General features: G+C 56.5%; 1 protein-coding gene across 5 annotated transcripts in view; it reads right to left on the bottom strand.

The window, feature by feature from the left end:
* SHANK3 (SH3 and multiple ankyrin repeat domains 3) overlaps positions 1 to 12,995 on the bottom strand; it is a 54,062-nt gene that overhangs the window by 16,904 nt on the left and 24,163 nt on the right. For 4 of the 5 annotated variants that reach the window (XM_070453620.1, XM_070453616.1, XM_070453619.1 and 1 more), the window contains exons 18-21: positions 12,412 to 12,492; positions 8,531 to 8,554; positions 4,924 to 5,054; positions 4,193 to 4,277 (exon numbers count right to left, since the gene is read on the bottom strand). In XM_070453620.1, the coding sequence (XP_070309721.1) occupies positions 4,193 to 4,277; positions 4,924 to 5,054; positions 8,531 to 8,554; positions 12,412 to 12,492 (321 nt within the window). The remainder of the gene's footprint in view (positions 1 to 4,192; positions 4,278 to 4,923; positions 5,055 to 8,530; positions 8,555 to 12,411; positions 12,493 to 12,995) is intronic. The other variant, XM_070453617.1, reaches the window with a different exon arrangement.

Here is a 12,995-nt window from a genome sequence, read left to right as displayed (position 1 = left end):
GCTGCTGGCCTGCCCGCCGGAGGACGGAGTCAGGAGTCAGGGTGGGCGTGGGCACTAGGGTTACAGAGCGGAGGGAGACTCGGGGAGACACGGAGAGCCCAGGGCAGGGGGTCTGAGCAACGTCCTCAGTCTGGACTGGTCCCGGAAGGCCAGGCTCTGCACCTCAAGCCGGGTGTCGGGTTGGTAGGGCTCCTGCGGACTGGGGAGAGGGATGGGTTCAAATACAGGGGAGAGGAGGGCCCAGCGGCAGAGGCTCTGAGAGAAGACTCCAATTCTGACCCATGGACAGGGCCCAAAGACAGCAGCCCCGCGCCACCCCCACCCCAGCATCGGGGACAGAACTGCAGAGAAGGGTGAGGGGTGGTTGGAGCAGGCCTTCCTGCCCAAGACTGAGCAAGGCCTCCTCTCAGAGCCACCCGCAGTGGAATAAGCAGGTGTCACTGGGAGGCCCTGGTGGCACCCGGGGTTGGAGGAAGGGAAACACGTCAGATACGAGGGGGAACTCTCCCAAGCAGGAGTGATTCACTGCAGGCAAGGAGGCAGCAGGACTGTGGCCAGGAAGAGAGAGCTGATGCCCGGGTGAGTGGTGCTCTGTGAAAAGACAGGTCCAAAGAGGTTCCATCCTAGCGACCGATGGGCACTGGGCTGGGGGAGGCTGCCAGGAGTTCACTGCCACAGCCCTTGTCGTTCAGTCACTGAGTCGTGTCCAATTCTTTGCGACCCCGTGAACTGCCATAGCCCTAGTGGCAGAAATTCGGGAAGGCTGGGCAGAGGACAGATGGCAGGCTGAGTGCCTGACCCACGTTCCAGTCTGACTCCTTACTGGCTGTGTGACCCTACGCCAGGCCCTGAGCCCCTCAACGCCCCAGTTCTCTCATGGGCAACACAAAGTTAAGATGAACCCTACCTCCCGCCTCACCCCGATGTCATCAGGCTCTGTGCAAGAGCAGGGCTGGAGCACACAGGGCCCCCACTGTCCTGCCGCCTCGCTAGAACCTGGCAGGACCCCCTGAGTGTCCCCGAGTACAGTGCGGACAGCTGTGCCGCAGGTGTGCTCAGTGCAGCTGCAGGTGTAAGACAGCCCAGTCCACGGAGAGTGGGAGAGCGGCCCCTCAGAGCTGACGCACAGGGATCTCGGAAGGCTCCTTGGGAATCCACACCTGGCCTCGCTCAGGGCTCTGCCACTTCTATGCAGACCGCCCCCTCTGGCCGCCGTGGCGCTCCAGCAGTCCTCCCACACAGCGCTGTCCGCCTGTGTCCACATGACAGCAGAAGGGGCGTGGGGTGGGGCTGGAGGCTCTTGTGTACGATAAGGCTTGAATTCCAGCTCTGCCAGTTACTGTCTGATGTTTCTTAACCTCTTGACACCTCAGTTTCCTCATGGCTGGAGATCTGCCCCCTCCCACGGAAGTGTGACGTGGAGCCGTTTAAAGCTTATTGCACAGGGCTGAGCACCCCCAGAAGCGCCCCAGGAAGGCAGCTAAGATCGTCACCACCATCACCATCATCATTTTTAGGTCTGCCTTCCACCCCCCACTGCTGGACACAGATTCTGGGCCAGGTTTGGCCTGGGTCTCCTCCCCGCCACATTTCTTGTGTGGCATATAAACGCAGCTCAACACCCACCCACTTGTGCACGAGCCGGAGCCACGCGGGACAAGCTAGTGCTCCTGGAGGATGCAGAAGGTTTGGCACACCACGTTCTAACCCAGGGTGAAAACCAGTCACTTGCCTTGGGGTGAAAATGAGACTCTGTTCTGATGCAGAGAAGGTGGGGCCCTCTGCCCAAATAATAACTGCGGGCATTTCTCCAGCACTCTCTGTGCACCAGCCTCATGATGCAGGACCTACAGCTACTATCTGCATGTGAGTACAGCCCTCTGGGTGAACCTCAGAGTGGCCTTAGGAGGTAGGTACGAGAAGGTCCTCATGTTTACGGGTCAGGACCCTGAATTTCAAGGACTGAAATGTGTGCCCAGGGTCACATAGACAGGACAAGGGGTTAGGAGCCCCAGAGTCTTGACACATCAATCAGTGTTCAAGTGAGTGACAGGTGGCAGGCTAGGGCATGGAGGATTAAAGACAAGCTCCCTGTGGACTGAGCCCAGGAGTGTCCAGGAAAGGAAAAGCTGGCAATCTCCACTGAGAGGTTCACAGCCTGAAGGACAGGCACTTAGATCTGGACCTGCGGGGGTCAGTACTGGGACTGAGTGGGGCTGAGGGACAGGTCATCCAGCCAGAGTGAGGGTAGGTGGGTAACAGTGTGTGTCGGAGCCAAGTCAGAAGGAGACAGAGAAACATCCCCAGATGAAGCAGCAGAGGATGGACTAGGGCCCCGAGGCAAGGCAGAGCCCACAGAGGATGAACGCTAGCAGATGGGAGGTGATACCCACTCTGGCCAGAGAGGTGGACTAGAGGGTAAACAAGAGGGTGAAGCTGGGGCAGGTGGTCAAGGGGAGACCCAAGCTGCGGTCTTCAGAGACTGAGGCACAAGACAGTGAGGCCTGGCCAGGTAGGGCTGCAAGGTGTCTAAGGAAGCACACCACTCGTAATTCAGTGGGGCATCCAGAGAATAAGGAGGAAAACACAGAATGCCCAAGGAGGTGAGGGGGACGTGCTTCTTGGCTCCAAAATAGCTGCAGTCTCATGTGCCCTCTTCTCCAACCTTCCACCTACAGAAACGACCACAGCAGTCTCTGAAGGACCACTGCTGTCAGCAACTCATCCCATTATCTCCCAGAAACCCCCAGGCGTTCTGCATGTCTGAGCCCAAACACACACTCCCCAGCCTTCCTTAACACACAAGCATGACTGGTCCTCTCTAGTAAATATGCCTGCATACCTACCATGCAACTGCTGAGCTGAGATGTCTGCAGACATGTCACATCCCCCAACTGAGTCCCCAGACCCTGCCCAGCATCAGCTTAGAGTATTATCAGCAGCGGCCCTGGGGTGAATAAGGGACTGGATTTGCAATCAGTTTGCAGCTGATTGGCCAGATGAGTGAACAGAAAACAGGCAAGGCAGCTGTGTGACCCGGGTCACGTCATTTTTCCTCTTTGCCTCAGTTTCCTCATCTGCAATCTAGAGGTACTCAGAGTGTTATCTCAGGAAGGCTACTGTAAGTATTAAATGTACCAGTGCATGTGAGCACAATGCTGGAGTAAGTACTGACGAGGCATTTGCTCTGCTGGGCGCTGTGGGGTACACAGGAACAAAGGGATGGACAAGTAGACAGGTCAGTGGGTGACAGAAAACTGGACATGTTTGTAGTGGATGGATGAACAGGTGGGGAAGTAAGGGGGGCCAGATGCCTAGAAGGAGGAATGGTGGGTAGGGCTTCTTAGATGATCCAGCGCAGGGTCAGGAGAGGAGATGGCCAAGGGTGACGGGAAATGAGACCCCACGGGGACAGGTGCCGAAGGCAAAGAGGCTGACACGGCCTTGAGAAAGACCCACGTCCCACAGGGGAGAGATGGAGACTGAGAACTGAGGGGGAGATGGCAACTGTCCTTGAAGTCCTAGAGAGGGAAGTTTCAAGGAGGAGGGAGCAGGAAAATCAAGCGTGTCCACTGGGAGGGATCCCCAGTGGGAACAATTTCAGTTTTAAGTATGGACAAGGCTGGCCTGCCTCAGGCTAACAAGCAGGTGGGGAGACAGGGACAAGTAGGGGGACTTCTGGAGAAAACTGCCTGTGAAGGAGAAGAGAGACGTAGAGCAGCAGCTGAAGCGCTGGAGATGGGGAGGAGGCAGGTTCAAGGGGACGGTAGCTTTAGCATCAGAAATGTGACATGTAAAAAAAATAAAAATAATAAAAATAAAAGAAATGTGACATGTGCTCGGGCTGCAGGGGGCACAGCCAGGCAGGATACAGGACAGCCAGGGACAGGGACGCTGGCGTCTGTGGGAGGGCAGGACGGGGGTGCCCGCTGGTGGGGAGGGACAGGAAGAAGCCTCAGGGGCATCTTTCAGCAAAGTATCTCTTGGTTGGGTGAAGGACTAACACCCCCTCACCCCCATATATGTCCACAAACAAATGAGATTCCTGGGCTGCTGCCAGGGAGAGGAAGGACTTCGAGAGAAACTGTCAACCTCAGCTGAAGGGTGGGGAGAGACAGGGGCCTCCGGCCCAGCACCCACTCCAGCCCCCACCCAGTCCTCCAGCCCCATGCAGCCCCCAGCCCAGCCGTACCTACAGACTTGGTCCGTGGAATCCCCTTCCGCAGGGAGCCTGGCAGCTTCTCCGGGCCTGGGAGGCCCTGGCGCTCAAACAGTGACTGTGAGAGTTGGAGGGGGCAGGGGTATATGGAGGTTCTAGAGCACTGGGGTCCCTAGTTCCCCATCCAGCCCCACCCATCCTCCTCCTAAGCCTGAGGTCAGACCTCCCCATGTGCTAATTCCAGTAGCCCTGGTGCCCATGGTGGCTGACACAGAAGCCAGAGCCAGGTCCTGCCTCCGAGGAGCAGGGGCAGAGCTGTGGGACCCAGGCAGCCCTGGGCAGGGTTCTTGCAGACGGGGCCAGGGCAGGCAGGGGGCCTCGGTGAGGCTGGGGACTTGGGGGGGGGGGGGGGGGGGGGGTGGAAACAGCCCAGAAGTGGGAGGTGGGGGACAGAGACATACCATGCTGTGACCTCAGCTTGGCTGGGGTCCTTGCTCTAGGGGGCACAGAGCATGCCTAAGGCAGGAGGCATCAAGCACCACAGCCAGAAGGGTGAGAACTCAGCACGCGTTGAACTGTGGCTGTTTTGGGGGCTCAGATGGCCCCCAGTGTCTTTGGAAGAGGCTTTGGGGTCCTTCACCCCCACCCCTGAAGAGTGGAGTCCAAATGAGGGACCCTCACCCTCCAAATGCACAAGCAGCGGGGAGGGGACACGGCCCCTGTGCCCCACCCACGCCCCTGCCCCCGCTGCCAGGCGGGCTTACACTGATCTCAGCAGGGGTGATCCTCCGACTGGTGGGCCGCTGTTTGACGGTGGCCGCTCTCGAGTCCGCATCCGCGATGTCCGGCCTCAGTGCCGGTTCCGCGGCGGCCGCCAGGATCTCGTCCAGCTTCTCTGCACAGCCAAAGAGGTGCCACCTCAGCCGCGGGGCCCCTGACCCTGCCACAGCCTCCCCCGAAGCTGGACCTCCCGGGGCTGCTGACAGAGGCCCCCCGGCCCCCCAAGGCATGCATTCCTGACCCACGACAGGAGGCCCGGGACTTGGGTCCCACCTAAGCCCCGCACACGCCAGAACCAGCCCCTACTCCAGCCTGGCCTCTCCCCTCAGGGAGGCTCCAGGTGATCCCATGAACGCCGCTCCAGGAAAGCCTGACTGACCATGATGGGGAGAACCACAGCAGGGGCAGTACCGTTCAGAGCCAGAGACTTCCTGAGTTTCCCAGTTTCCCGTTGCCCTTGCGTTATTCCCGTCTGTACCCTCACTGCACCGAGAGAAGCAGCAGCTCCAGATCAGACCCTGGTGCACAGCCGGCGTCCATAAGGAATGTGCACAAACCAAAACCAGGGTGGGGGTAGGGGGTGGTTCACTGCCCCAGGCTAGAGACCTAAAGTATAGCTCTACGCAGAGGAGGAGGCCCCAGAACCTACAACTCGAAAAGCAGTTCCATCTAGGGTGGGAGGTGTTAAGAAGAGGCTATTGGGAAAGGCAATGCTGAGGGGCTTCCAGCAGCCCTTCAAAAAGCTGCCCCAGAAGCTAGGAGGGAGAAGGACCAGCCTGGGGCTGAGGCCTAAACCAGGTGCCCTCGGGAGGCATTCTTTTCAAATCTGTCATGAAAGAAAAGCATTGCTTGCTCGTTTTTCTTAAAGCTATTTAATGTTTTTGAAAGCGGTAGTTTTGATTAACAACATGACTTGGAAATTCTGTTAAACGAGTGTGTCTGGATGACTGCGGAGGGTCCACGTAGGGCCAGGACATGGGACACAGCAGAGGGGGAGGCAGCGCCACTGTCTACCTGGCTGCTGCCTGGCCTGCCTGTCCGTAGCCCCACTGAGACCCACCTATCACTCAGCCTCCAAACCTCCCAGCCCCGCCCCCCATACAGGAGCACACTCTGGTTATGACTAGTCCCTTGATGCCCCAAGTGCCCCAGCGGGAGCGCGGGAGCCAACCACACCTCCTCCCAGCACTGCTCAGCAATTGCCATAGGGGCGGAAATAAACTCCTCTGAGAAGTCCAGTTCCATCCTATGTACTGACTGTCCTGACCCAGTCTCTTTGTCACTTGATTTCCTGATCTGATAAAACAGGCATAAAAAGGTACCCACTTCAGCGTCTGCTGTGAGAATCAGCACATACGGCCAAAGTGCTGCAGCTGTGCCTGGCTCAAGGCAAGCACTGAGGATATGCTTTCTACAACCCTTCGTGTCTCTGTACCTCACCTCCCCAAACAGCCCGTGGGGAGAAGAGAGCAAATAGCCATCCGTGCCTGCATGTCCTGAGCATCCAACCTAGGCCCCAAATAACATGGAAGTTCAACAAATGCTGGAGTCACCAGCAAAACACACTTTTATCTGCAGACCAGCCCACTTGGCCTGTGCACAGCTCTCAGCACCCCCAGGGGCAGTGGGGGTCAGAGGGGCCTTCCTTTTGCTTCTGTAATGAACTGAGTGATTTCCCTTTGGAAGCTGAATCCCCATGACCACCATTTGCTAAGTCCCTGAGGCCCAGCTGGTAAAGAATCCAGCTGCAATGTGGGAGACCTGGGTTCGTATCCCTGGGTTGGGAAGACCCCTTGGAGAAGGAAACGGCTACCCACTCCAATATTCTGGCCTGGAGAATCCCATGGACATGGGTCGCAGAGTTGGACACGACTGAACGACTTTTACTTTCACTTTTCACTTGGTGACTTCCAGGGTGAGAAGAGACTACATCCCGCAACAACCACAGGCAGAAGACACAGCTACTGTCTCCACTCCACCAGGAAGAATCTGAAGCTCTGGGGAGAGGAGGTGCCCCAAATCATAGATCCAATAAGAGATCAGACATCACAACCAGATTATCCAAAAACCGCAGACATAACGACATGAGCAGAGAGAAAATATTTCCATGTGACACATAGGGCACATCCCTGAGCTGGGTATTTACAGGCTGCATCTCTAGGTCCAGAAGAACTCAGTTCCAGAGACACAAAGCAAGTTAGCAAAGCAAAACCACTGCTGGCCACCAGCAAGGGGGCCCGAGGCCAGACAAGACTTATTTTCAAAAGGAAAAGAACCAAGAATTCTGCAAACTACAAGCTGGTGAGGTTGACCACAATCCCCAACAAAATGAGAAAAAAATATATTCTTAAATAAATTACTTTAGATTCTTAAAGAAAAAAGAAATGAAGGCCATTAGGAAACAGGCCTGCGGCCCTGGAACTGCTCACTCCCACCGCCCGCAGGCACACTGGGTGTGGGGACCGGACATGGCAGTGACACAGCTGGGGACGCATCTCTCTGAACCACGACCCGAGATGGGATGAGGGGCCCTCGGAGGTGACAATCACCACCACGTCCCCTACAGCTGGAAGCAGCACACAGGTCACACCAGAGCACCCTGGAAGCCGCGCTAATGAGCTGAGGGCAGAACCAAAACATTCCTAAAATAGCGTATGTGTCTGCCTCAAAGGTGTGAAGAAAAATGTCCCCAGAGGAGACCTAGTCATCTGTTTTCTACCTGAAAATACCCTGGGGAAAGCACTTCACCTGGGACTGGGGCAAAGACAGCGGGAAAACTCAAGAGGGCAAGGTCGCTGGTCGCACGGGGAACCTGGGCTGAGACAGGTGAGTGCGCCCCAAGCACAGGGAATGCCCAGCAGACCCAGGAATGGGGGAGGCGGGGGCACACACAACCGAGCCCTCGCAGGCTCCCGTCTGGCACGGATGACTGCGCCACAGACAGAGGTTCACGTCCACCTGACAGGTGGAGCCGGCAGACACGGGAACTCAGTGCCCAGGCCCAGCCAGGCTGGACACACAGATGTGCAGGAAGGAGGCTCAAAGGATGGGGGGGGGGGCACCCTGATGCGAGGAACAGGGTGCTGAAGGCCACCCAGCTGTGGGGCCCAGATCCCTGTCCTGGAAGGATGTCAGCACTCACCTGAACCCCACAACAGATCAGGGCAGAAACAGAACCCACACACCAGGCACAGGAGCCCGAGAAAACCACCCAAGCTGGGGCTGAGCACCCGGCACCCTGCCCCCACCGGCCCAGCCACTCTGTTGCCCCAGGGAGCTTCTCGGCTGGGCCCCCGAAGCCCCTCCTCCACTCCAGGCCTGGCACAGGCCGTGGCTTCCCCTGGGAGCTCTTGTGTCTCAGACTCCCAGGCCGCCCAGCCCGCCTGGGCCCCCAAGGCCTGTGGCTACGCTCACCAGCCCAGCCCAGCCCATCTGACCCTTCCCAGGTCCTTCTACTGTGCCCCTAGCAGCTCCCCAGGGAGAAGGCCGACAGGAGGGTACAGCACAGGCTTCCAGACCCCCTGACTTGACACACCTTCCCTCGCCAGGGGTCAGGCAAAGCTGGGCCTGGGGGCACAGCAGATGACTCACCCCCTTTCCTTCTCCGAATGGAGGCTTGGAATCAAGAAACAGAGTAAATGGGGTGAGAGGCAAACTTTGTCCCTCAGCACCTGGGCTCCACCCCTCACTCGCACCCCCCTTCCCCATCCCCTCCCTCCCAGCCTATATCCCCGTCAGATTGTGAGTGGCACATCTACCCAAATGCCAGGTTGGTACAGGAAGTTCAAGGTGGGAACACAAGCAGGGACAATGCTATGTGCATGCACACACACGCGTGCTCACAAACACATGCTTGTGTACATCCACACACACATGCAGACATGCACATGTGAATGCACGACTATATCATACTTGGTTGAATCAAACACTGGTTCAGAAAAAAGGCAAAACCTCATAAAAACCCACTTCAGACACCAGCAACGGTGCAATGGTCGCCCATGAGCATTCCTGAAGTATGTTTCCAAAACGGGCAGGTCAGTGTGTTTGCCGGACCATGGCCAGTCAGGGAGCACACCCCGGCATGGCACCTGCCCTGACATTCTCATCCCAAAAGAAAAAGGAACCCAGAAGTTCCAGGTTTCTCATGAGAAAGAGGATGAACTGGAGGCGCTCCGGCCCCTCGGGGCCACTCTGGCCTGGGCCCCCGCTGACCTCTGCCGCCCCAGGATGTCCTGGGCCGGAGCGAGGCACTGACCACATGGTGACTGAGAGGTCCTGCCCTCCTCCTCCTCCTCCCTTCTTCTCACAGGGAGAGTCCTTGCCCTACCCCTTCCTCTTAACCCAACTTCTGCCAGCCTCCTCAGCCCCCTCTGCTGGGACAGCACCCCCAGGACACACCTCCCTTCCTCTTCCTCCTGAGGACCCTCTGAACGGCAAGGCACCACCTGGCCTGGGCCCCATCCTTGCCACCTGCTTCTTCTGCGGCCTCATATTTTCATTTTTTTCCACGTGTTCAGGTCATCTTCTCAATAGATTGCAGGACACCTAAGGGCCCTATCCGCCCTTGATGTTGTGACATAAAAGTAATGTGTTTATGCTGGCAAGGAACCCATGGGTCTTATTTCTACCTTTTAAAAGCACAGTGAATCATGGGATGATTGGTTAGGTACCTGAGAAGACCCTGATGCCAGCCTGGCTTTCTCAAACAAACCATATCTGTCTAGAGAAGGTCAGCAAGTGGGCTGGCTCCCCAGAACACCTGTCTTCTGGGGCAGGAGTGGTCTTCCTGTGCTCCTGTCTACCCAGGCCCTTCTCGGAACAGAACCACAGGAAGGGCCTGGGTCCAGTTCAGCTAAAACTGCGACCCCTCACTCAGCAGTGTGCATGGAGGCTCTGTGCAAAGCTGTCCCTTCCCCTTCCCCAGACTCTGTTCAGGAAAAGCTGGTGGAAGGATGCTGACCTCAGGCCACAAGAGTGAGCCCCTTCCCTCTGGAAGACGGGTCTACGGAGCCACCCTATCAGAAGGCAGCAGAGGAAACACCCAGACCAGAGAGGAAGGAGGCTCTTCTTCCACGCACTGGTCTCTGCAGACAGCAGCAGCCCAGAAAGCAAAAGACAGTTCTTCTGTTTCAGCAGGGCAGAGTCCCTGAGACCCTGGATGAAAGACCTCAGGCTGTCCAAGCACCTCTTTGTGCAAAGCGGGGAGGATCCCTTCGGAACATGCAGCTGAACAGGGCCTCTGGCAGGAGACTTCTGGGAACCACCCACCAGAGCCTAGTGTGGGGTCTAGCCAGATCCACTGCCGACTGGCATTGGTTTATTGATCGGTTTGGAGCCTCAAACAGTGTGATGGATCAGCTGCCCATGACTAGTCTCAGACCCTGTGACCCTGGGGCCCAGAGTCCGCCCACTTCTCTCCCTTACTCTTGAGTGAGTTTACTGGACACAGAATTCCAGGTGGAAAAACATTTTGACTCAAGACTTTGAAGTTGATGTTCCACTGTTTTCCAGAATCTGCTGTTGCTGACGATGACTCTGCTGTCAGCCTGACCCCTGTTCCTTTCTAAGCCATCCTTCTCTGGCAGTTAAGATTTTCCCTTTCATCTATGGTGCTGTGAACTTTTACTACCAGAACTTGTCACTTCATTGCTTCAGACTTAGTCTCCTGCAAACTGGAGTCTCATATCCTTGTTCGATTTTAGAAAATTCTTAGTCATTTACTCTTCAAATATTGCCTCTTCCTCAATGTTTTTACCCTTTCCTTCTGGGACTTTATTTAGGCTGTCTGGTTTGTCCTCCATATCTCTTTTCTGCTTTTTGATAATTTTCATCTCCTTATCTTTCTGGGCTGAATTTTGGGTAATCTCAGATTTATCATTTAATTCAGTTTAAATTTAATTTAGTTTCTTCCTTCGGGTAGGTCAGTATACTTGTTCCCCAAGCATGGATTTTTAAAATCTCAGTGGCTACACTTTGTTTCAGTAACAGTTCTTTAGGAATCCTCTTAAAATCTGCTTATTTTTCTCACTGTCCTATTCTTGCCTCATGAGTTCTGTTGAACTTGGTGTTTAAACAACTTGAATTGTCTCTTTCACATTATTCTATGATTCCTAGTTCTTCTGATGCTAATTCCAGTTTGGGGCTTGGTTTTAGCCTTTCCACATCTCTTGGGTTTTGTAGGGGCATCAGAGCCCTGATCCCTTGCCCTCGGGATCTGTATCTGTCCCAAGACCTCATGGATTATGGAAGCATCAGCTTCCTCTCACACTCTTCGCTCTGATTCCTCTCTTCATTTTTGAGAACTGGGGAATCCCTCTCCCCTTCATTCTGAGTTGGCTATGCATTTTTAAAGTTTTGCTTTGTCCAGAATATTTAGGGAGAAGAAGGCCCTGACCACATCGGCTCAATCTGTCCTGGTGGCTGTCCTCCACACTGAACTAAACTGCAGCCAAGAGCACCTGCTTGAAAGAGGGTGGCTCAGCAAAGGACTAGGGTCAGGGATCAGTCCATGAGGAAAGTTAGAAGTAATTTCAGGGGACAGGTAAGGGCTCTTTCTATGGCTGGGGCAGAACCAAGCCTGAAACCAGGGTTGGGGCTCAGTTTAGAACCATGATCAAGGCCCTTCCTGTGCCCAGCACTGGGTCACAGCTCATCTTAGGACCAGAGTGAGGGTCCTTCTATGGCTGGAACCAGACTAGGATTGAGTTCAGATTATAGAAGGATAGAGCATGTTAGCAGTCATGTATATTGGAACATGCGATGATGAAGATATTCATTGGTCATATAAGTCAGGGCGTGACCATTATTAACTGTCCATATGTCAGGACATGGTCATGTATTATTTGAACATGCCATTGATGAGGCTACTGATGGTCACCCTGGGACTGTGGCCCCCACACGCCCATCAAAGCCCCAACACACTCTTCTTTGCCTCCGGCCACTCATGAGGGCCTGTTCCATCATTGTACCAGCAATGTTCACACGGCCCTGTGAGGTCAGCAGCTCACTGTAATTACCCTGCTTAGCGGATGCATAAGTAGGTGCTAAGAGGGCTGGGGAGGCACAGACAGACCACACATTTAGCTTCCGGAGCAAAGCTCAGGGCCCCTCTTCTCACTTGGATGAAATGAAGGAGCAAAGTCACACTGGAGGCGTGGGAGACCAGGGGCAGCACATGCACATGCAGGCAAACACAGTGGCGGCCAGGCCCTGCCCCCCTGCCCCCAGACCTGGGCACCCCACTGTCCGTCTCCAGGCCTGTCACCCTGCCCCTCGGCCCCCAGTCCAGCCACACACCACCTCCCTCTTCGGCCCAGTTCCCCGACCACTCCAGCACCCACACATTTACCTCTGACCTGTTCATACATCTGTCTGTCCATCCGTCCTCCCCTCTCTCTGCCTGAGTTGGGCCAGCCCCCCCCCCCTGCCGCCCCCCCCAGGGCTATCTGCCTCCCACCTGCCCCGCCGCTCACCAAGCTCCTCAAGCTCTGCTGTCATGGACTTGGAGCGCAGGGTCAGCGTTGTGCTGGGGGCTCTCTTAGGGGGCGGCGGGGCTGCAAAGAAGAGGGAGGCCTTGGACCTCCTGTCTAGCAGCAGGCAGCGTGGCGTGGCCAGGTGCAGGTGCCACCTGCGCTCCACCGCCTGGATCTCCTCGTACTCCCGGGAGGACGAGTCACACTGAGCCAGGATCTTGTTGAGGCTGCGGCTGGATGCAAACTTCTTCATGGTGCTGGGTGCTCGGCGGGGCTGAAGGTCAGGCTGGGCCAGGGCCGCTGGGGCCTCAGGAGGCAGTCAGGGCCCCAGGGAGCTCACAGGCCGGCTGGCCGGCCCCGGCCCGGGACCCAGGCTGCAGTTTCAAGGGCTGAGCAGGGGACCCCAGAGCCATGGGGTGGGGGCTGGGAGGGGTCTCCCGCCAGCGGGGCTTCTGCCGCTCCAGGGCTCCCCCAGGCCCCGGAGGCCACTGCCCCTCAGGGGGCCGGGGTGTGGGCAGCCAGGCCAGGGCCTGGGCAGGGGCGGCGGGCGGCACTGCCCGGGCGGCGCCGGCGCGGGGAGAAGA

Source organism: Odocoileus virginianus, chromosome 23, assembly GCF_023699985.2.
Source record: "Odocoileus virginianus isolate 20LAN1187 ecotype Illinois chromosome 23, Ovbor_1.2, whole genome shotgun sequence".
In the NCBI taxonomy this organism is placed as follows: Eukaryota; Metazoa; Chordata; class Mammalia; order Artiodactyla; family Cervidae; genus Odocoileus; species Odocoileus virginianus.
This window is presented reverse-complemented; position numbering and strand designations above follow the sequence as displayed.